This window comes from Arachis hypogaea, chromosome 9 (assembly GCF_003086295.3).
Source record: "Arachis hypogaea cultivar Tifrunner chromosome 9, arahy.Tifrunner.gnm2.J5K5, whole genome shotgun sequence".
In the NCBI taxonomy this organism is placed as follows: Eukaryota; Viridiplantae; Streptophyta; class Magnoliopsida; order Fabales; family Fabaceae; genus Arachis; species Arachis hypogaea.
This window is the reverse complement of record NC_092044.1, coordinates 26,862,781-26,886,985: the sequence shown is the minus strand read 5'-3', so window position 1 is coordinate 26,886,985 and position 24,205 is coordinate 26,862,781. Positions and strand designations below refer to the sequence as shown.

Below are 24,205 nucleotides of genomic sequence, written 5' to 3'. Positions count from 1 at the left end.
AAGTCTGGGAGTTTATTTGCTTACGTGTCATCACTAGAAATTTTTAGATTTATATTTATAAATTATAAATTATTATTTGCTTAAGTTGTTATTTTCAAATTTTAAGTTTGGGTTGTTTTACATAAGTTGTTATTTTTTAAATTTTAAATTATTTTATTTGTTTGGGTTATTTTACTTAGGTTGTTATTTTTTAAATTTCAAATTATTTTATTTAAGTTGTTATTTTTTAAATTTTATTTAGATTTTACTTAGGTTGTTCTTTTTTATATTATAACACTATTTTTTAAATATCTGTTAATTCTTTTTAGCATTATTTTTTAAAATTTTAAATTTTTTTTTAAATTGCAGCTTCATAAATTTTTTTAAAGAAATTTGGAGTTTTAAAAAAATATACGTTAATTATTCTTCGATTATTACGTACTAATATTATTATATTATTATATTATTATAAAAATTTACGTTATGTTGGAATTTTTAAATTATTATTTGTTTAAGTTGTTATTTTCAAATTTTAAGTTTAGGTTGTTTTATTTAGTTTGTTATTTTTTAAATTTTAAATTAAAGTCAACCAAATTTAAAAAATATTAGTTATGATGCAACTATAAAAGTATAAGTTACGAGAGATGTAAAGCACCACAATTTAAAGTACATCAATCCCTTTCTTTACATATATCCAAAATGTCTCTATTTATTCTAATGGCTGGTATTCACAAAATTGCTGACATCAATCCTACAATCGATAATTTGTGTGTACATATACGAGTGATATGGTTATGGACACTACCAAGTTACGAAAATTCTCCATTGCCATACTCAATTGAGATGGTTTGGCTCGATGAAGACGTGAGTTTTCTACTAATATTTTTTTATTTTATTTAAAATTTATATTATTTATATTTTAAATTTATTTGTTTATTCCCATCTAATCATTTTTTTGTTCATTAATTCTAGGGAGGAAAAATACACGCCTCAGTTAAGAAGGCTTTTGTGTCTCGATTCGTGAATTTGCTGGAGGAAGGAATATCTTACCAAATAAGATATTTTGGTGTTGGACTCAATAAGGGTTACTTCAAGACTACACATCATGAATACGTGGTTAATTTAAACCAACATACTGATGTGCACAGACTTCCAGAATCGTCGAGTATCCCACGACATGGATTTAAGTTTGTGAGTTTTGACACTCTCAATGCTCCTGGGTATGATTGCACCTATTTAGTTGGTAAGTTTATTATTTTAGAAAAAGTATAATTATTTATTTTATTGATAATTTATTCTGCGTTTTTTTTTTACAAATTTATTGACAATAATTTTTTTTATTTTAAATCATTTAAGATGTTGTTGGATATCTTACTGGAATTGGGAATGAGAAGACTCTTGAAAAGGATGAAAAATCTACCAAATATACTGTTATCGAATTAGAGATTGATGATGGGTAATTATCTATTTATTTTTATAAATATAAAAATTTTGCTAATCTCATCTTTTTGGCAACTATGCACATGAATTAAATACTTTTCTAGGATCTGGCAATAAGAATGGAGCTGTTGTCGTCTTACAGTTTGTTAGAGTGAAGTTATTTAACGGTAATATTTATCCCTATTTTTTTAACAATATATTTTTATATATGAGCTTTTACTTATTGTTTATGTGAATTTTTACTCATTTTGTATTAAAATAAATTTTTTAGAAAAGATTGTTTTACAAAATTCCATGTATGGCACAAAGATGTTCTTCAATCTTGAAGATACAGCTGTCATCCAATTTAAAAATAGGTGGGTATTTTCTTTTTAATTCTTTAGTTTCATACTATGTGTGTGTTATCTAACATAGTTTTTTTTCTTACTTTATTTATCTAGCTTTGTAAGATTTGAAGAATCTAGAGGTAATATCAGCGGAATTCCAAATGAGGCTGCATTCTTAAAAATTTATCAAGGCAAAACCATCGAACAGTTAAAAGAATTCGATACTGTAATTTTCTTTTTTAAAAAAATTTGAGAAAAAAATAATTGAAATTCGTTGTACATAGATTATTTTTGTTTATTCATCTTATTTATTTAAAAAATTCACCAAATTTAGGGAATTTAAATCATTATTTTTTTTTCAGAATTCTATTTGTGTTGTCTTGGCTACTATAAGTCATATTATGAATACTCCAGATTGGTGATATGGCCAATGTGAATGCAACAGGTCCACATATGCTTTTACAAAAACTTTCAAATGTTCAAGTTGTGGTCGTCTCCTTTTATCCATAACTCCAAGGTTATTTATTTATTTATTTTTAAATTAAAGTATATGCACATTGGATTAGATATTGAATAAGTCTATATTTAACTTTTTTTATGTTATTTTCTTTTTTAAGCAGGTATCGAATAAAGCTTGGTGTCATTGATGATTCTGACTGTGCATGTTTTGTAGTCTTTGACAAGGAGGCAAAACAAGTTTTGGGAAAGAGCTGTGTAGAGATACTTGATCCACTCCTATTGGTAAGATCTAATCAATATTTATTTCTAAAAATATTAGTGAAGATATTTTTATTGGTAATTTTTATATTATTTATTATTAATATATTATGTAATACCCTGCAGAAAGGAGATTTATCGGATACACCTACACTTTTGCTCAACCTAATTGATAAGACCTTTCTCTTCATCATTGAAGTTCAAATATCTGATAATCCACATTTTTCACCTTCTTATAAAGTTAAGAAGATGACTGATAATGTGGACCTCATAAATAAATTTAAAGAGGCTCACCCTATTCAAATTGTGAGTATAATTATAAGTGTACTTTCTATTAAAAATTAATTTATTTTTTGCTTCCTTGGTCATTAGTAGTATCTAATTTATAATTAATAATTAATTATAATTTTAGGATGTTGACTACACCGGTGGTTTGCTTCATATTCAAAGACATCCTCAATCATTGAAGGAGAGAAAGTAGAAGGTACTAAGGTATTTGTTCAAAAAATAATTTTTATTTTGTTTGTTATCTCAAAATTAGATCTTAATTTTATTCAAAAAATATTAGTGAGATAAAATCAAAGGTTAGAAAGAAGTCTTTAATTTAACGTGGCATTTTGTACAGAATTTGTTGCTTGAATTCTCCAATGAAGTTGCTGCTAATGATGAATCCGAATTGTTGGAAAATGCTATTACACCAACTAAGCGATTATCCTCGGAGTCGGAAGAATCGAAGGTAGAAGGAGATACCTCAAATTCTAAGAAGATCAAGATTGAGAAAGAAACTTGAGAATTTGGATGCACATGTTTTGGAATCCTTTTAGAGTCTATCTAATAGAATAATGTCAAGCATATGTTTGTTTTGGTGGAAACATTGTCTTTTCTTGAGTTGTTATTTTTCTTTTGATTCTTTTCTATTTTTATGTTAGGAATTTAGAATTTTTTTAAATATAAATTGAAGTTATTTGGTTATTACTTGTGGTTTTATTTTTAATTTGATTTTCACCGTTGATATTCTAATAATATCTAATTTAATATTTAATATCATAAAGTTATAAATTTCTTCTTTAAATTATTGTTGATACAATTAAGTTAGTTATTAATTTTTAATGTGTATTTATTTTAAAAAAAATCTAATTATAATTTTTAATTAAAGTATTATGTTTAAAATTTTAAATTTAAATTCAAATATACTTTTTTTTTGAATTTTTACGTAAGCAATTTGAGAATATTTTTTAAGAATTTATATAATTTATAAGCTATTATGCTAATTACAAAAGGAGTATAATAAAGTAAATAGAATTAACAGTCTTATTAAGATGTGAGGTTATTTATACCATTTAAAAAAATGTAATACTGTTTAAATTTTAGAAAAGGTATAATAAAGTTAATACTGTTTATGATGACACTAAAAAAATTATTTTTAAATTAACAAATTTCTATATTCTTAATAGACAACGAACGTTTGATTAGAAAATTTTATTTAAAAATATAAAATTTATACTATCTAATTAGAAAATTCTATTTAAAAATTTAAAATTTGAATTTCTAATACTAATTTCTAATTAAGTAAGTTCTTAACCATTTCGATTTTTAAATTTAAATTTTTTTACTTGCCATATTTATAAATTTTTATTATTATCTTTTAGATTATTTCTCCACAATAGAAGTACTTTCATCTTTTTCTCTCTTTTTAAATATTTTTTTCTAAATTTACGATATTTATAAGGTTATTAATTTTTAGATTATATTTAATTTTATTATTTTTATCGATAAATAATAGAATTGATACTATTTATGACGAAACTAATAAAAATTATTTGTAAATTAACAAATTTCTATATTCTTAATAAACAACAAACGTTTAATTAAGAAAGTTTATTTAAAAATTTTTAATTTGCACTAGCTAATTAGGAAACTCTATTTAAAAATTTGAAATTTAAAATTCTAATACTAATTCCTAATTAAGTGACTTCTTAATCGTTTTCATTTTTAAATTAAAATTTTTTTTATTTGTCACATTTATAAATTTTCTCTGTTTACTTCGTTTACGTTGTTATTTTTTAGATTATCTCAGCACAATAATAGAGGTACTTTCATATTTTTCTCTCATTTTACTTATAAGTTATTCATTTTCAATCTCTTTATTTAAGGAAATGAAAAAAAATATTTTAACTGTAAGTTGAATTTATTGATCGTGAGATTAAACTTATATTTATTTGAAAAAAGATACTTTTGAAAAAAAATATATATTATTTTCCATAAAATATGTTTACGTAACTAAATAAATGAGAATAAAAAGAAATTAAAGCAACCAATGAAAATAAAACCTATGCGATTTTACATAGACATAAGAAGACACTAATTTCATATTCAACATTTTAGAGAAACACAAAATACATGTTTTTAATGGGTGTTTGTGTATGACTATGTCTTTCATCATTTTTGTCTCAGTATTCAAGCACCATATATGTACTCCTGTGTACTCCCGTGTCTATGTTTTGATCGATATGTATACCAAAAACAAACGCCGTCATATGTATACTCCTGTGTACTTTATTTTTTTTAATAATATAAAAAAATTGATAATAAAAATGTATTAGGTATAATGTATATATATTTTTAATTAGTTAAAAAAATTATTTATTTGGTATTTCCAGGTATATATTGAAAGATGCAAGAAGTCTAAAGAGAAGCAAGATTGAAGAAAAAATTGATATTAAAAGACAAAAAAAATACAAAGCGGACCACAATTCAAGGTAGACTTCATACAAAAAATAACTAACATGTCATGAGTATATTGGCCGAATGAAAGCCCATAAAATACAATATTTTCTATATATTATTTAGCTATTGACAAGTAATAAATTATTAATTTACATTATTTTTGTAATATGTTACTAAATTTGTTTATGAAAAAATTACAGGAAATTCGAGTGATGGTTCCAATGATGTGCATTTTCAATCAGTGTTGTCGAACATTACAAATGGACTCAATACAGGTTGATTTTTGGATGATTTTTTTTGGAACTTACTTATGTGAATGTACATGCACTTTATGTATTTTGATATTCCTACTATTTATTCAATTATAAACTTTAACAGAAAATATGTTCAAAAAACTAATATCTCTGAGTTATCTTATTAGATAATAACCCAACACCATATCGATCAAGGTCTCCAACTACTAATCTACACTCTGTAGGTGAAAAGGAACGATGTTCCAATATTAGTGATATTAGTAATTCAGGTATCACACGCGAAGCATATGATAGCCCATGTCATCAGACAAGTCAACAACAGTTTCAACAAACATCAAACAATATCCACCAATTGCAAAGTCAGCGTATGTTAATATATGCTTTTATTACTTAAAGACCAAACATTTAACTTTTCAATTGGTCTATTAAAAACAATGTTTGATATATGCTAAATAATTATTATAGATTCATTGGAGTACTCAAATCGAATTAGATTGCAAAGGGATGTAAGACTGAATAGAAAGACTATGCTACTTCAAAAGAGACATGGTAAGATAAGCATGATAGATTGTAATTATCACAAAGCTAAAATTCTTCTTCTTTTATCTTTAATACTACTTTCATAATATATATTCATAACTCAGCTTATTCAAACATTTAATATATATTCATTTTTCTTTTTTTAATAATATAAAGTGCTTGATTTACTATCTCTAATGATTACAGGAGCAAGTACATCTAATTCAAATTTAGATACTAAAGAATTAGAAGAAGTGTGCATAGCTAAAAAAGAAAGATACCTGAAACAAAGAAAAACATTCTTGAAGGAATTGGCTATAAATCTTTCAAAATTTTTTGAAGATGTTGAGGATATTACTGAAAACACGACTATATTAGATGATTCTGTGCAAATTGAATACCCAGCCATATTCGATGTTGCTGAGAATACATGTAATCTAAGAAGTAGCAATATCAGCAGTTTATTATTTACTATTGTTATGCTTCTTATAAACAAAAAATTATCGTTTAGTGTTCAAGTTTTTAAAATTCAAACTAAGATATGGTTATATATTATAATTTTTATATTTGAACATTGATATATTGTTATTCTTATTGTTTGATTAGTGTGCATGTAAAACTTAAACCTTGAGGTTGGCACAAAAAAATTGTATTATATGATCTCATCTTTTTAATCTATAAATTGCAATCTTCGGTAATCTTTCATAAATATTATTTTTATACTTAACATAGTGAAAGAAAGATATATTTTTATATAAAATATTTTTTTCAGATATAACTGAAACATAATTTATTATCTTGGTGATTATTAGATGTGATAGATATTGGTGACCCAGAATTTTTTTGTCGGCATTGCGACGCCATGATGTGGTATGAGGAGATATCAGAAAAGTCTAAAACAGGATCCAATATTGAGTTCTCAATATGTTGTATGCGAGGGAAGGTACAACTGCCGTTTTTGCAACGTCCACCTCAGCTCTTGCAAGGTTTAATATCTGGAGCAGACCAGAGAAGCAAACACTTTAAGGATAATATAAGAACTTATAATAGCATGTTTTGCTTCACGTCCCTCGGAGGTAAAATAGAGACCTCTATCAATGATGGGACAGGTCCTCCCCAGTTCATTGTGAGTGGACAAAACTACCACAGAATTGGAAGCTTGGTGCCAATTGAGGGACAAAGACCAAAATTTGCGCAGTTATATATTTATGATACAGAAAATGAGGTCTCAAACAGGATAGAGATTTTCAGGTTTGTATCATGCATTCCAAACTGATTAAAAATTTATTTAGGTAGTTCGTACTTTGATTTTGGTTAATTATGAATACTAATATTTTTCAATTGATGTTTTATATAGTTCAAGAACAAACAACAACAACATTGACCAGTCCTTAGTTCTAGATCTCAAGGACATGATCGATCAACATAATGTTCTTGCTCACACATTTAGGATAGTGAGAAACTACCTAAATCAAGGAGATATCGCAAATATAAGACTACGATTGTACCGAAAAAGATCAAAGGATGCAAGAGTCTACAATTTACCATCTTCTAACGAGGTCGCAGCTCTAATAGTAGGAGATTTTGATTCTGGAGATGCAGGACGTGATATTATAGTTCAATTAAAATCTGTACATCTGCAAAGGATTCATGAGACACACACCGCATTTATTCCTCTTTAGTACCCTATGATGTTTCCTTACGGTGAAGATGGCTACCAAGAAGACATTCCTTTGCGAGAATCTTATAGGGCTGATGAAAATAGAAAGAGACAGCGTGTGAGTTTAAGGGAGTTCATAGCATTTAGAATACAAGAGAGAAAGGTCGAGTATGCAACCATTGTCAATGGTGGAAGATTATTTCAGCAGTTCTTGGTTGATTGCTTTTCTATGATTGAAGCACGAAGGTTGACCTACTACCGAAACAACCAAACCAAGGTGAAGAGTGATATATACAAATGGATTCAAGATGCAGTTGTTAGGGGTGAGACACGTGCTTCTAAAGCAGGTAAGCGTATCATCCTACCTGCGTCCTTCACTGGTGGTATGAGATACATGTTTAATAATTGTCAAGATGCTATGACAATTTGTAAGAAATATGGATATCCAGACCTTTTCATCACAATGACATGTAACTCAAGTTGGCAAGAGATTGGCAGGGTTAACAATCCAAGGAACTTAAAGATTGAAGACCGGCCGAATATATCATGTAGAGTATTCAAAATTAAGCTTGACATGATAATCTCGGATCTTAAGCAAGGAATTCCATTTGGAGTGCTAGATGCAGGTATTGCTCATCATCCAACCTTATTTTTAGAGAAATATTCCTTTAGATTGTTATAAAATAAATGGCAAAATATTTTCTTACTTAACGTATTGTTGATTTTTTATTATCACCCTTAATTTATCAAAGCACATACATAAAATAGATAGTTTAAATATAACATATAATTTTTTTTGTCTTTTTGGTATAAGGGATGTATACGGTGGAATTCCAAAAAGAGGCCTACCACATGCTCACATTCTTTTATGGTTAAGTGGAGACCATAAGATAACATCGACAACTCAAATTGATCAGTTAATATCTTCAGAGTTGCCAGATCCTGCTCAGCATCCAAAATTGTTTAGAGCTGTATCTACATATATGATTCATGGACCATGTGGTAGAGCATTCTCAAAATCTTCCTGCATGAAAGATGGGTACTGTACCAAATATTATCCCAAGACATTCAATAAAACCACAGTTATCGATGATAGTGGATACCCATCATATAGAAGACGAGACACAGGGGTGGTTACTGAGAAGAAGGGAGTCCATATGGATAATAGGAATGTGGTTCCATACAATGCATATCTACTGATGTCTTATCAAGCGCATGTTAATGTAGAGTACTGCAACAAGTCGAATGCTATCAAATATTTGTTCAAGTATGTGAATAAAGGTCCAGACAGGGTAGCAGTTGGAGTTACAAAGGAAGCTTTCAGTGGAGAGGATGCTCAGGTTATTGATGAGATCAAACAATTCTATGATTGCAGATATTTGTCTGCATGTGAGACTGTGTGGAGAACCTTAGTGTATGATATTCATCAAAGGTGGCCTTCAGTGATGAGATTAACCTTTCATTTGCCTGGAGAGGAAAATATCATCTTTAAAGATGATGACGATCTTGAAGAAATTGTGGAAGAAGAGGAAGGAAAATATACAATGTTCTTATCATGGATGGAGGCCAATAAAAAATTTGAAGCAGGTCAAACTTTGACGTATGCTGAATTTCCAAATCAATTTGTTTATGATAGAGAATCAAGGGTATGGCATCCACGCAAAAGAGGGTATTCTATCGGGAGTTTAAATTATGTTCCACCGGGTACAGGTGATATTTATTATATGAGAATTTTGTTAGCTGTTCAGAGAGGTTGCACAACATATGAGTCTATTAGGACAGTTAATGGAATTACATATTCTAGCTTCCAAGATGCTTGCTATTCCATGGGACTACTGTGCGATGATAGGGAATTCATTACAGCTATTAATGAGGTAGCTGAACTTGCATCTGGTCATCAATTGAGAAAATTATTTGCGATGCTACTGATATCTAATAGTATTAGCAACCCAGAGCGTGTTTGGAATGCAACTTGGACATTATTGGCTGATGGAATACTATATGAGAGGAGAAAAGCTTTGAAAAACCAAGGTATTTTACTATGTCTTTTTTTTATATCAAGATTGTATTCTCTTATTATCTTTATTTTTATTAAGAATATTAATAGTTTTATTTTAGAATTACTTATTAAATATTTTATAAAACTACTATGTGCTTTTTCTAGGACTAAACATGACTGATGACGAATTGAAAAACCTCTGCCTTATTGAGATTGAGAAGATACTTAACAGCAATGTGAGATCTTTAAGAGACTATCAATCAATGAATAAGCTAATAGAGGAGGAGTTAGCATATGACACAAATGAGTTGACTCATACAAACTTATATACAGAACAAAAGATGACTCATGAGCAAAGGTTAGTATTTGATGAGATACTCAATGCTGTTGTTACAGACTCTGGTGGTTTTTACTTCGTTTATGGGCATGGTGGGTGTGGTAAGACATTTATTTGGAATAGACTTTCTTCTGCTATTCGGTCTAGAGGAAAAATTGTTTTAAATGTCACATCCAGTGGAATTGCTTCTTTACTCCTACCTGGTGGCAGAACGGCTCATTCTAGATTTTCAATACCCATTACAATTACTGATGAATCTACTTGCAACATCAAGCATGGCAGTTTGAAGGCTGAGCTGCTCATCCAAAGTAGCTTAATAATTTGGGATGAAGCTCCAATGCTCAATAAAATGTGCTTTGAAGCACTTGATCGGACGCTCAGGGATCTTATGTCAGTTACCAATCAACATAAGACACATCAACCATTTGGTGGTAAGGTTGTTGTTCTAGGAGGTGATTTCAGACAGATACTTCCGGTGATTCCGAAAGGAAGTAGACACGATATATTGACATCCGCTATTAACTCATCCCATCTGTGGTCATTTTGTAAGGTTCTGAAACTGCATACGAATATGAGGCTTCTAATGTCTTCTTTGGATCAAGATGAAGGTGAAATAAAGAGATTTGCTAATTGGATACTTGATGTTGGAAATGGAAATATTGGCTCTGTTGTTGGTGATGAATCAGAAGTTGAAATTCCAAATGATCTATTGATTACAACTACTGATGACCCTCTCTCTCATTTGGTAGACTTTGCATATCCAAATTTGTTGCAAAACATGTCAGATTACAGGTATTTTCAGAGTAGGGTAATTCTTGCACCCACGCTTGAGAGTGTCGAGAAGGTAAACGATTTTGTCTTGACAATCTTTCCAGGGATGGAAAATGAGTATTTGAGCTCTGACACAACATGTCAAGCTGATGAGAATGAAGATGTACAACAAGAGTGGTTCACATCAGAGTTCCTAAATGACATCAAATGTTCGGGACTACCCAATCACAAGTTGACTTTGAAGCCAGGAGTCGTTGTAATGCTACTGCAAAACATAGACCAGACTTCAGGTTTATGCAACGGGACAAGATTAATAGTTAACAAACTTGGCAGCAATGTAATTGGAGCGACGGTAGTGACCGGTAGAAATATTGGAGATAAAGTGTACATTCCAAGAATGAACTTGATCCCTTCAGATTCAGGATTGCCATTTAAGTTCCAACGGAGACAATTTCCATTGACAGTATGCTTTGCAATGACCATTAACAAGAGTCAGGGTCAATCATTATCACATGTAGGGCTTTATTTGCCAAAATCAGTGTTCACCCATGGACAACTTTATGTTGCTTTGTCAAGAGTTAAGAGTCGCAGTGGCCTCAGGGTTTTAATTCTAGACGAAGACGGCAATCCAAAGTCATCAACAACAAATGTCGTGTTCAAAGAGGTTTTTAATAATATTTAGGTAAGAATAATATTATTTTTATTTTAATAGCATGTTATAATTTATACTTTTGTACAAATATTTACTATAGATATAACTAATTTATCTATAACTCTTTTTTCAGATTTGAAATGAAATGTGTAACAAGGAGCACAACATCCTATGCCAATTGCTTTTCTAATGAAGTTAGTAAGATACTAGGTTATCGATCAATAAATTTTTATTAGCTTTTTATACAAAATTTAGTGTAAATTAACATGCTATTATTACAGTTATATATGTTCTTATTTTTTTCATGTCTCCCTCCTTATGGTTTAAGAATATTATAAACTTCAAACTCTTCTATTTATATTTTACTTTGGTTAAAGATAAAACAACATATTTAACATGTTTATTATATAACGACGATGATAGTGTTATACTAAATTTAAAAAAATATATAGTTATAAAATATTATTTTTAATTTAACTTATCAAATTTAAATATAAGCCCGTGCATCGCACGGGTTTAACACTAGTTTTAGTTATGAGTTAACTATAAAAGTATAAGTTATGAGATATGTAAAGCACCACAATTCAAAGTACATCAAACCCTTTCTTTATATACATCCAAAATCTAAAATTTTCTACTTATTCCAATGGCTGGTATTCACAAAATTGCATAAATCAATCCTACAATCGACAATTTGTGTGTATGTATACGAGTGATACGAATACGGACACTACCAAGTTACGAAAATTCTTCATTGCCATATTCAATTTAGATGGTTTTGCTCGACGAAAATGTGAGTTTTCTACTAATAATTTTATATTTTATTTTAAATTTGTTTGCTTATCCCCAACTAATTGTTTTTTAATTTTTGTTTATCAATTATAGGGAGGAAAAATACACGCCTCGATTAAGAGGGCTCTTGTGTCTCGATTTGTGAATTTGCTGAAGGAAGGAATATCTTACCAAATAAGATATTTTGGTGTTGGACTCAATGAGGATAACTTTAAGACTACACATCATGAGTATGTGGCATGAGTCTCTAAACCCCATGGTTGGGGGTGAGGAGCTCTGCAGCGTCTCAATGAATTAATGCAAGTATTTCTGTTTTCTATTCAATCTCGCTTGTTTCTATTCTAAGATATTTGTTCGCACTTCAACATGATGAATGTGATGATCCATGACAATCATCACCATTTTCAACCTATGAACGAGTGACTGACAACCACTTCCGTTCTACCTGAGATTGAATGTATATCTCTTGGATTTCTGGTTCACGAATTTGACTGCCTCTCCTGACAACAGAGCGTTCAATCCGTGAGTCAAGAGTCTTCGTGGTATAAGCTAGAACCAATTGGCAGCATTTCTGAGATTTGAAAAGTCTAAACCTTGTCTGTGGTATTCCGAGTAGGATCTGGGAGGGGATGTCTGTGACGAGCTTCAAACTCACGAACGTTGGGCGTAGTGACAGACGCAAAAGGATCACTGGATCCTATTCCAACACAAGTGAGAACCAATAGATGATTAGCCATGTACATGGACCCTTTTCACTGAGAGGACGGCTGGTAGCCATTGACAACGGTGATCCACCAACATACAGCTTGCCATGGAAAGAGACATGCGTGCGTGAAGAAGAAGACAGTAGGAAAGCAGAAATTCAGAAGACAGAGCATCTCCAAAACTCCAACACATTCTCCATTACTGCATAACAAGTAATTATTTAATGTTCTTTTATTTTTCGTAATTAAAACTAAGAACCCTATTGATATCCTGACTAAGAATAATAAGATAACCATAGCTTACTTCAAGCCGGTAATCTCCCTGGGATCGACCTTACGTGCACAGACTTTCAGAATCGTTAAGTATCCCACGATATAGATTTAATTTTGTGAATTTTGACACTCTTAATGCTCCTGGGTACGATTACACCTACTTAGTAGGTAAGTTTATTGTTTTAGAAAAAGTATAATTTATTTATAAATTTATTTATTTTATTGATAATTTCGACTATGTTTTTTTTAACAAACTTATTGATAACAATTTTTTTTTATTTTAAATCATTTCAGATGTTATTAGATATCTTGCTGGAATTGGGAGTGAGAGGACTCTTGAAAAGGATGACAAATTTACCAAGTACACTATTATTGAATTAGAGATTAATAATGGGTAATCATATATTTATTTTTATAAATTTAAAAATTTTGATATTCTCACCTTTTTAAATTACAATTGTAACTTATTTTATTATGAATATTTGTATTAATATTATTAATAAGTAACAAACGTTTTTATTCAAAGGCAACCTTTTTGAAGAAAGGCAACATTTTTTTATTAATAGTATTTAAATTTTTTGAAAAATGAGTTCGGATTAATTTTAAAAGAAAGTGTTTAAATCTTTTTTTTAAAATGAATTTTAATAGAAAGCATTCTTTCCGTAGTTAGTTTTTTATGAGTTTAAAATAATTAATAAACTAATTATTAATTTTTTTAAATTGTGTTTCACATTTTAATTTTATTGTTAATTTTTAAATTTTAAAATATAATATATATATATATATATAATTTGATATTATTTTATTAGTGGTTACTTTTTTAGTTGTAATTATTTTTTGTTTATTTTGTTATAAAAAATATATTTAACATTAAATATTCTATTTGACATAGAAAAATAATGGAGTGTGCACTTTTTGACAACTATGCACATGAATTAAATGATTTTTTGGGATCCGGCAATAAAGATGGAGCTGTTGTCGTCTTAGAATTTGTTAGACTGAAGTTATATAACGGTAATATTTATCCATAATTATGTGAATTTTTATATGTAAATTTTTACTATTTTTTATTTGAGTTTTTACTCATTTTGTATTAAATTAAATTTTTCAGGAAAAATTGTTTTACAGAATTTCATGTATGGTACAAAGATGTTCTTCAATCTTGAAGAAGCAAATGTCATCTAATTTAAAAATAGGTGGGTATATATTTTTTTTAATTCTTTAGTTTAATATTAATTATGTGTGTTATCTAACATAGTTTTTTCGCTTTATTTATCTAGCTTTGTAAGATTTGAAGAACCTAGGAGTAGGGGTGTCCATGGATCGGATCCGATCCGCATATCCGTGGTGTTTATCCGAATCCGATCCGAAAATTGCGGATATAGATCCGATCCGCAAGGCTTTCGGATCGGATCCGCACACTAATCAGATCGGATTGTGGATTTTGTGTTGGTATCCGCATATCCGATCCGCATATCCGCGTATCCGCAAAATTAAAGAAATAAATAAATAAGTATTCTTTTTATGTTTTATTTCAATTAATAATTATCATATATGTTATATTATTTTAATTTATTATTTAAAAAAATTATGTTTAATATTATTTTAAGAGTAAACATATTTAAAAGAATAGAAAAAATGAATTTTATTGATATTTTTTTAATAAAAATAAGCCTTTAAAAATATTTTTGTGTTTTGCGGATATATCCGATATCCGATTCGATCCGATCCGCAAATGTGCGGATCGGATCCAACCTTAAAAGTTGCGGATATTGGATCCGACCGATGATTTTAATGCGGATCGGATCGAATTTTTGGCCATATCCAATCCGATCCGATCCGCGGACACCCCTACCTAGGAGTAATATCGGTGCAATTCCAAACGAGGCTGCATTCTTAAAAATTTATCAAGACAAAATCATTGAGCAGTTAAAAGTATTAGATACGATAATTTTTTTCTGTAAAAAAAGTTGAGGAAAAAATTAATTTAAATCTATTGTACATTGATTATTTTTGTTTATTCATCTTCTTTATTTAGATATATCTTTTAGATTTACAAACTCACCAAATTCAAGAAATTTAAATCATTAAGTTTTTTTCCAGAATGCTATTTGTGTTGTCTTAATTATTATAAGTCATATTATAGATGCTCTAGACTGGTGGTACGACCAATGTGAATGCAACAGGTCCACATATGCTTTTACAAAAACTTTCAAATATTCAAGTTGTGGCTGTCTCCTTTTATCCATAACTCCAAAGTTATTTATTTATTTTTTTTAATTTAAAGCCTAATCACAATGGATTAGATATTGAATAAGTCTATGTCTAACCTTTTTTAATACTATTTTTTTATTAAGTAAGTACCGAATAAAGTTTAGTGTCATTGATGACTCTGACTGTGCATGTTTCGTAGTCTTTGATAAGGAGGCAAAACAAGTTTTGGGAAAGAGTTGTGTAGAGATACTTGATCCACTATTGATAAGTTCTAACCAATATTTATTTCTAAAAACATTAGTGAAGATATTTTTTATGGTAATTTTTATATTATTTATTATTAATATATTATGTAATACCCTACAGAAAGGAGATCTATCGGATACACCTACACTTTTGCTCAACCTAATTGATAAGACCTTCCTCTTCATCATTGAAGTTCAAATATCTGATAATCCAGATTTTTCACCTTCTTATAAAGTTAAGATGACTGATAATGTGGACCTCATAAATAAATTCGAAAAGGCTCATCCTATTCAATTTGTGAGTACAGTTATAAGTGTACTTTCTATTAAAAATCAGTTTATTTTTCTCTTTCTTGGTCATTAGTAGTATCTAATTTATAAATAATAATTAATAACTAATTATAATTTTAGGATGTTGACTATACCGGTGGTTTGCTTAGCTTCCAACTTCAAAGGCATCCTCAATCATTGAAGGGAAAAAGTAGAAGGTGCTAAGATATTTGTTCAAAAAATAAATTTTTTGTTTGTTTGTTTTCTCAAAGTTAGATGTTTATTTTATTCAAAAAAATATTATTGAGATAAATATTTTTGAGATAAATATTATTGACAAGTAGAATTTTCTCTCTTTTTAAATATTTTTTTCTAAATTTACGTAATTTATAAGGTTATTAATTTTTAAATTGCATTTAATTTTATTTATTTTTATCGACAAATAATAGGATTGATACTATTTATGACAAAACTAATAAAAATTATTTTTAAATTAACAAATTCTTATATTTCTAATGAACAACTTAATGTTTAATTAGGAAATTTTATTTAAATATTTAAAATTTTCACTAGCTAATTAAGAAACTCTATTTAAAAATTTGAAATTTGAAATTCTAATACTAATTCCTATATTCTTAATCATGAAACTTCTAATGTCTTCTTCAGATCAAGATGAAGGTGAAACGAAGAGATTTACTAATTGGATACTTGATGTTAGAAATGGAAATATTGGTTCTGTTGTTGACGATGAATCAGAAATTGAAATTTCAGATAATCTATAGATTACAACTACTAATGACCCTCTCTCTCATTTAGTAGACTTTGCATATCCAAATTTGTTGTAAAACATATCAGATTACAGGTAATTTTAGAGTAGGGCAATTCTTGAACCCACGCTTGAGAGTGTTGAGAAGGAAAATGATTTTGTCTTGACAATCTTTCGAGGGATGGAAAAAGGAGTATTTGAGTTATGACACAACATGTCAAGCTGATAAGAATGAAGATGTACAACAAGAGTGGTTCACATCAGAGTTCCTAAATGACATCAAATATTCGGGACTATCCAATTACAAGTTGACTTTAAAGCCAAGAGTCGCTGTAATGCTACTGCGAAACATAGACCAGACTTCAGGTTTATACAACGGGACAAGATTAATAATTAACGAACTTGGCAGCAATATAATTGGAGCGACGGTAGTGACCGTTAGAAATATTGGAGATAAAGTGTACATTCCAAGAATGAATTTGATCCCTTCAGATTAAGGATTGCCATTTAAGTTCCAATGGAGACAATTTCCATTAACAGCATGCTTTGCAATGACCATTAACAAGAGTTAGGGTCAATCATCATCACATGTAAGATTTTACTTGCCAAAATTAGTGTTCACCCATGGACAACTTTATGTTGCTTTGTCAAGAGTTAATAGTCGCAGTGGTCTCAGGGTTTTAATTATAGACGAAGATGGAAATCCAAAGTCATCAACAACAAATATTGTGTTCATAGAAGTTTTTAATAATATTTAGGTAAGAATAATATTATTTTCATTTTAATAGCATATTATGATTTACACTTTTGTATAAATATTTACTGTAGATATAACTAATTTATCTATAACTCTATTTTCAAATTTGAGATGAAATGTGTAACAAAGAGCATAACATCATATGCCAATTACTTTTCTAATGAAGTTAGTAAGATACTAGGTTGTCGATAAATTTTTATTAGCCTTTTGATATAAAATTTAGTGTAAAATTGACATGCTATTATTACAGTTATATATGTTCTTATTTTTTTCATGTCTCCCTCTTTATAGTTCAAGAATATTATAAACTTCAAACTCTTCTATTTGCTTTTTACTTTGAATAAAGATAAAACAACATATTCAGTTCGTTTATTATATAATGACGATGATCATGTTATACTAGACCAAAAAAATTTATAATTATAAAATATTGTCAAATTTAAACATAAATTCGTGCATTGCACGAGTTTAACACTAAACTGTTAATAAAAGAAAGAAGTACTTTTTTTACCAAAAATAGAAAGACTCAAATCTGCGACCTTTTAGGAGAGTATAAGAAGACTATGTCATTTGAATTATAACTCGTTGGCAAAAAAAGAAATACTCTTAATTATATATTAAATAGAATAATTATTTATTAGGCACATTCTTATACAAATAAAAATTTCTCTTGGTTTTATATCTGTAATATTTTATACCAATTAGCTTTAAAGTTTAATTATTTTTTGAATAAATTAATAAAAAGTAATACAAATAATTGTTTAAATATAATTGTATTTTAATTTTTCATTATATTATGTACACGAGGATAATTTGAAATAAAAGATAATAGATTTGTTGTAACAACTATGTATTTTGTGCTTTGATTGCGTCGTCATCTGAGAATTATGGCACCTTCATGGAGACCGGAATTCTTCTACAGAAATCGATTTTGTGTTTGGAATTAGCCAACCAGCGGCGGTGGCAAACAGGCTTCTTCCTCTTCTATGGCAGCGATTTTTCGGGCTTTGAAGGTCATTCATGGTAGAGGTGGAAGGAAGTGAGTTCAAGAGCGTCCAAATCTGTGGCTAACCAGAACGACAGTGGAAGCACCGCCACTAAGAAAGAGATACCTAACAGGTACAAGATGCAAGACACAGACATACCCAAAGAAATCTGAAAATAACTCTAGACTTTTCTCTCAAGTGTATCACTCAGCCTCTTTCCACTCATTGGCTTTTACTTGAACTCTCTCAATATGCCTTTTCACTCAAGAAATTACAGAAAGATAAACATTGAAAAGTAAAATACAATCTGTACAAACATAAAGAGATTGACTCTTCAACAACCTCTTTGCTATGTGATAAACTAGATTTGCATGTCTCTGATTTAGTTCTTTTTTTTTTGGCAGAATGCTTCTTTGAAAGAAAGCACTGTCCAAATAGAGAAACTTGTTCAAGGAGCTTTTCACAGAACAAAACCTTAATAACACTGGTTATCTCTCCTTGCCTCTGAATGAACAAAAAATATTCTTTTATCTCCTTGCATGTTGCTGGGTTCTTCTTCCTAGGTCAACTTCTTGAGCCTTGTGCTTCACCAACCTAGCCGTTCACTTTTTTCCATTTATCCTCAAAATAAGAACTTTGGTTCTGACCATATTTTTCACTAAAAGCCTCAATACAGCAACCATAACAAGTTTTCCAATGGTAAACCAGATCTAAGCCATTGAAAAATAACTTGGTCCCCAAGACTCATTTTCAACCGTAGATACACAGCAGAGTCGAAAAGAAATCCACTTATCCATGAATTCCACTTTCGGACTAGCAGAGAGTTGGGAAGAGGAGAAGAAAATGAGATGCATGTAGAAGGAAATAAAATCACTTTTAGCTTCTGACCTCTTCTTGATACAGATTGATGTGGGTGATTAGACCTCTACCTTTTGCTTAATCTTTCTCTTTCTTGCTTCTTTGGTGATTAGCTTATGGAAGAAGCTCTCTCTCTTTCTCTCTCTCTCTATATATATATCACTCTTCTGTGCTTTCTGACCAAGATGAAAGGTGAACGTTGCTTTTGGTAAAACAAATGAGAGGGATTTGCTTGCTGAAATCAAATCGGGCTTAGATCGGGTTTTGATCATGTTCAGCCCGTTGATTTCTTGTCCAGATTCCTTTTGGGCTTTGTTTATATTATCAGCCCACCAGCCTTGTTTCTTATCTTCCATCCACTAGGGCTATTGCTTTAATAAGTTTTGGCCTACAACATTTGATTCTAAATGATCAGCAACATATAATTATAAACAATCAATATTTAATTATTTATTTTTCCCAATGAACTAATGTTTGTCATCACTAATTAATTTAGTTAATTTCTTAACTCAACAGACCTCCTCACAAAAATCCACATCCTATGGATCTGTAGGGTTGGTGGTCGAGGTCGAGGAAGCCATAAAGGTAGACATGCACAAGTTTCTAGCGAAGAATGACCCGACTCTGAAGATGTTGTTCTTCTGCAGCTCGGATGTAGTCTGGCACCACATGACATCAGGAGCCACCACGGATGCGCTCGAGGAGTTGTTGTCGTCTACCGTCTATCGTCTGTTGAGATTATTGTGTCGTGGCCTCCATGTTTTGGGTATATAAATCCTAATACATTCAATGCAAATATCAATATAGAAGTCGATATCTTACCAAAAAGTCCGTGGACCATTAATCAGCAAACCACTCCTTATTCTCTTTGAGCGTGTGAAATTGCTTGAAGACCTTTGGCATCGAAACAAAACGCTGCACAGAGTATGTCTACACATATTAGATAAGCATATATTACAATAGCTGACAATTAATTGAAGAAGCAAAGATAAAACAAGCTAACCATATGCAAAGTTATACCATCATGGCCTTTATCTTCATAATTGTGGTTGAACCCCTTGTGTATTTCAACACCCAGGCCAATGCCTTGTTGACCCTATTCGTGGCCTGATGACGTCTGAAGCCCTCATCCGTCTCCTAGTATGCATACAGAGCCTTCTTAATGTCGGGTTGAAGTTGTAGTCATGTGGTCCCTCTTCATCTGCATTTCCTCTTACTTCTGTTGAAGACGCTTTGCGATCCGATGGTGGAAGATCTTCTTGATCATCTAGTCTTGGGACTCATTGATAAACCCATATTTTGTGATATATTTTGTGCTTAGTTTGAGTGATTTATTCAATCCTTCACCCACTTATTCATATTAATTGCATGATTTTACTTTCCCTTCCTTATTATGTGATGTATGTGAAAAACATGTTTCCTATGCTTTAAAATTAATTATTTTAATTACCCTTTATTATCATTCGATGCCGTGATTTGTGCGTTGAGTAGTTTCAGATCTTCTAAGGCAGGAATGACTCAAAGGATGGAAAGCAAACATACAAAAATAGAAGGAAAGTGTAAAACGAAGCTTTGGAGAAACTGGCATCCACGCGATCGCATGGACAATGCGACCGCGTGCCAAGAGCGAAGAAGCAGCGATATGGCCGCATGACTGACGCGACCGCGCACCTAAAGAAGAACACCTATGACGCGGCCGCATGACTGACGCGACCGCGCGACAAGGAAAACTCCAATTGACGCGACCACGTAACCCACGCGGACGCGTGACAGAGGCCACGCACCAGAAATTGCAGAAAACGCTCATAGCGAATTCTGAAGCCCTTTTTGGCCCAAATCCAAGTCCAGAAGGCATAGACCAGAGGTTATGAAGTGGGGGAATGCATCCATTCAGGAGGAGTCTTGAATTTTTCAGTCACTTTCCATGATTTAGGTTTAGTTGGAGAGAGGTTCTCTCCTCTCTCTTTAGGATTAGGATTTAGATTTAGGATTTTATTTGCTTTGAGGATTATCTTTTTATCAGGTTCAATATTCCTTTTTCATTACTTGCTTTTCAATTTAATATGAATTCTTCTATGTTACAGATTACTCTTTCGAATTAATGTTATTTGAGATATTTCAGTTAATATTGCTTTCTTTTATTTATGTTATTGATTATTCCCAATCTGAAGACATTTTTATTCTAGTAAATTTAATTCCTTTTCCTTTTGGTCTTGGTTAAGAAATCAGTAACTCATGAGTTATCTTAGCTCAACATAATTGATAACTGTTATCTTTGCTAATTGAACTGAACTTCAATAATCCCAACCTTTTCTTAGGAAATAAATAGGATTCGAAGGTCAAACTAATTAGTCCCTTGACTTTCCTTTGCTTTAGCAAAGGTTAACTAAATGGAATTAAGATTCAACTTTCATTATTATTGATAAGAATAACTAAATCTGGACTTCCAATTTCTCATACCTTGCCAAAAGGGTTTGCTTTACAGTATTTATTTATTTTAATTGCCATTTAAATTATTTGCCATATTCATTCCTCATTCTCAAACCCCAATTTACAATCTCCATAACCAATAATAAGAACATACCTCCCTGCAATTCCTTGAGAAGACGACCCGAGGTTTAAATACTTTGGTTATCAATTTATTTAGGGGTTTGTTACTTGTGACAACCAAAACGTTTGCACGAAGAGATTTTTGTTGGTTCAGAAACTATATCTACAACGCAAATTTATAAAATTCTTTACTAGCAAAAATCCTAACGTCCCAATGGATTTTATTAACCCACACTACTAACCGGCAAGTGCACCGGGTCGTACCAAGTAATACTTTACGTGAGTAAGGGTCGATCCCACGAGGATTGATGGACTAAGCAACAATGGTTGAGTGATTAGCTTAGTTAGACAAGCAAAAATTGATTTTGATATTGAGATGTTTAAAAGGTTAAGTTGAAAACATCATAAGGCAGGTACGCAAGTAATTAAGTTAAAAATAAAATATGGAAAAACAGTTAAGGCTTCAGAGTTATCTATTTTTCCGAATTAACTTTTCTTACTAACTATTTTAATTATGTAGGATTTAATTTATGGCAAACTATATGTGACTAGACCCTAATTCCTTAGACTTTCCTAGTCTCTTCTAAAATTCATTAACTGCCAATTCTTTGGTCAATTAATTCCAATTAAAGAGTACATGATCAAATTCCAGTTTGCATGCCACAAAAACTCTAATTACCCAAAGAATAAAAGGATTATATGTCACGTATCCCGTTAAATCCAGATAATTAGAATTTAGGAGAATATGTTTTCAAGTTGTTGTTCAAGTATAGAGCTTTTCCAAGTTATACAAGAACTCAAATAGAAAGAGGGTCATACTTCTGTTCCACCCAAATTCATAAGATAAAGAACGAAAACAATTCTTAAATATAAATCCAAAACATAAATTAAAATAGAAAAAGTAATAAAATCAATCCATACAAATAGACAGAGCTCCTAACCTTAACAGTGGAGGATTAGTTGCTCATGGAATGTGAGATATAAATTTGTATAGAATTCCCTAATGGAATCCCCCTAATGTAATGTACCTAATAGAAGAGAAGTCTCCCCTTTTTATAACTAATCCTAATTAATTTAAAATCTAATTATCTAAAAATAAAAATAATATCTTTTCCTAAAAGATAAGATTTGAATTTAAATTCGAATTAATTAACAGATCTTCAGTTGATGGGTGGAGACCACTTGCTTTGTCCATTCTGCAGCTTCTAATCTGTGTTTTCTGGGCTGGAAAGTGGGTCAAAACAGCCCAGAAATCACCCCCAGTATTTTCTGTATTATTGCAGATCACGTATGTGACGCGTCTGCGTTGTCCACGCGCTCGCGTCATTTGTGCAGATTCTAGTCCACGCGTTTGCGTCAGGCACGCGATCGCGTCATTGCGATTTCTCCATTCCGCGCGGTCGCGTGAGCCATGCGTCCGCGTCGGTCTTCACTGGTCATCTCTTTGGTTTCTTCTTTTTCTCTGCAGAAACTTCATCAAATCCCTCCGAATGCTACCTAAAATAAATAAAATTGCACAAAACTCAAAATAGCATCCATAGTGGCTAAAATATAATTAATTCTTAATTAAACTCAACAAATTATATGTAAATTCACTAGGAAAAGATAGACAAGATGCTCACGCATCAGATGCCTTATAGCCATGCCGAGATTGTTCAGAAAGTGCATCCTGATATACTAGATCCACTGCATATAATGTCGTGGAGGGCGGTGACGACATTGATATATTTTGTTATGGTAGAGTGCCATCAGGTGGATAGGGTACTATCACAGCTTGGGGGAATACAGTGTCAACCTCGTGTGGCATTCAACATAGATTACTTGATGTCGAACGATGGTAGAGGTTGGTTTCCTAGTACTCTGTAATCTTGGCACCTCCATTGGGCTAACAGATTTCATCATGTACACTAGTTTGACATCATCTCGAATTTAGGCCCATCAGAGAGATATTTTGAGTGGTGGTATGAGCATAGAAGGAGATTTTTGTCACTAAAGCTACTCTTTGGTGACCGTAGAGCATTTAAGATTCTGGCAAAGGCGGCCCAAAGGGGTATAGGACAGGCACCTCCCATGGAGCAGGTGCATGATGTACCAGACAATCATCATCTGGAGTGGGGACGTCACATTGATACATAAGCGAGTGATCGTGAGTGGAGGTGGGTCGAGGAGGAGATTGCTGAGTTTGAGGGGAGGGCTTGACCTGTACGACGTATTAGATGGAGTTAAGGGTATAGGTGGGTGTGGAGGTGCCGATGGTGGTCGTGGTGTTGGAGTTACTATCCATGATAGAGGAGATGGTGATGGTAGAACAGGCAATAAAGGTGGTGGAGGAGGTGGCAATGGTGTATATTTTGTTGAAAGGTATAATACTATGGCAAAAGAGGACAGTCAGACGTATATGATCCCGAG

The 24,205-nt window shown here is 31.1% G+C and overlaps 1 protein-coding gene across 1 annotated transcript; it reads left to right on the top strand.

Annotated features, from left to right (window-relative positions):
* Positions 1 to 7,650: 7,650 nt before the first annotated feature.
* Positions 7,651 to 16,661, top strand: LOC112709043 (uncharacterized). Its single transcript, XM_029289000.1, has 6 exons — positions 7,651 to 8,248; positions 8,553 to 9,653; positions 9,787 to 10,266; positions 13,445 to 13,544; positions 14,043 to 14,164; positions 16,546 to 16,661. Exons 1-6 carry the CDS (start codon positions 7,651 to 7,653, stop codon positions 16,659 to 16,661), a joined length of 2,517 nt encoding a protein of 838 aa, XP_029144833.1.
* The last annotated feature ends 7,544 nt before the right edge of the window (positions 16,662 to 24,205 follow it).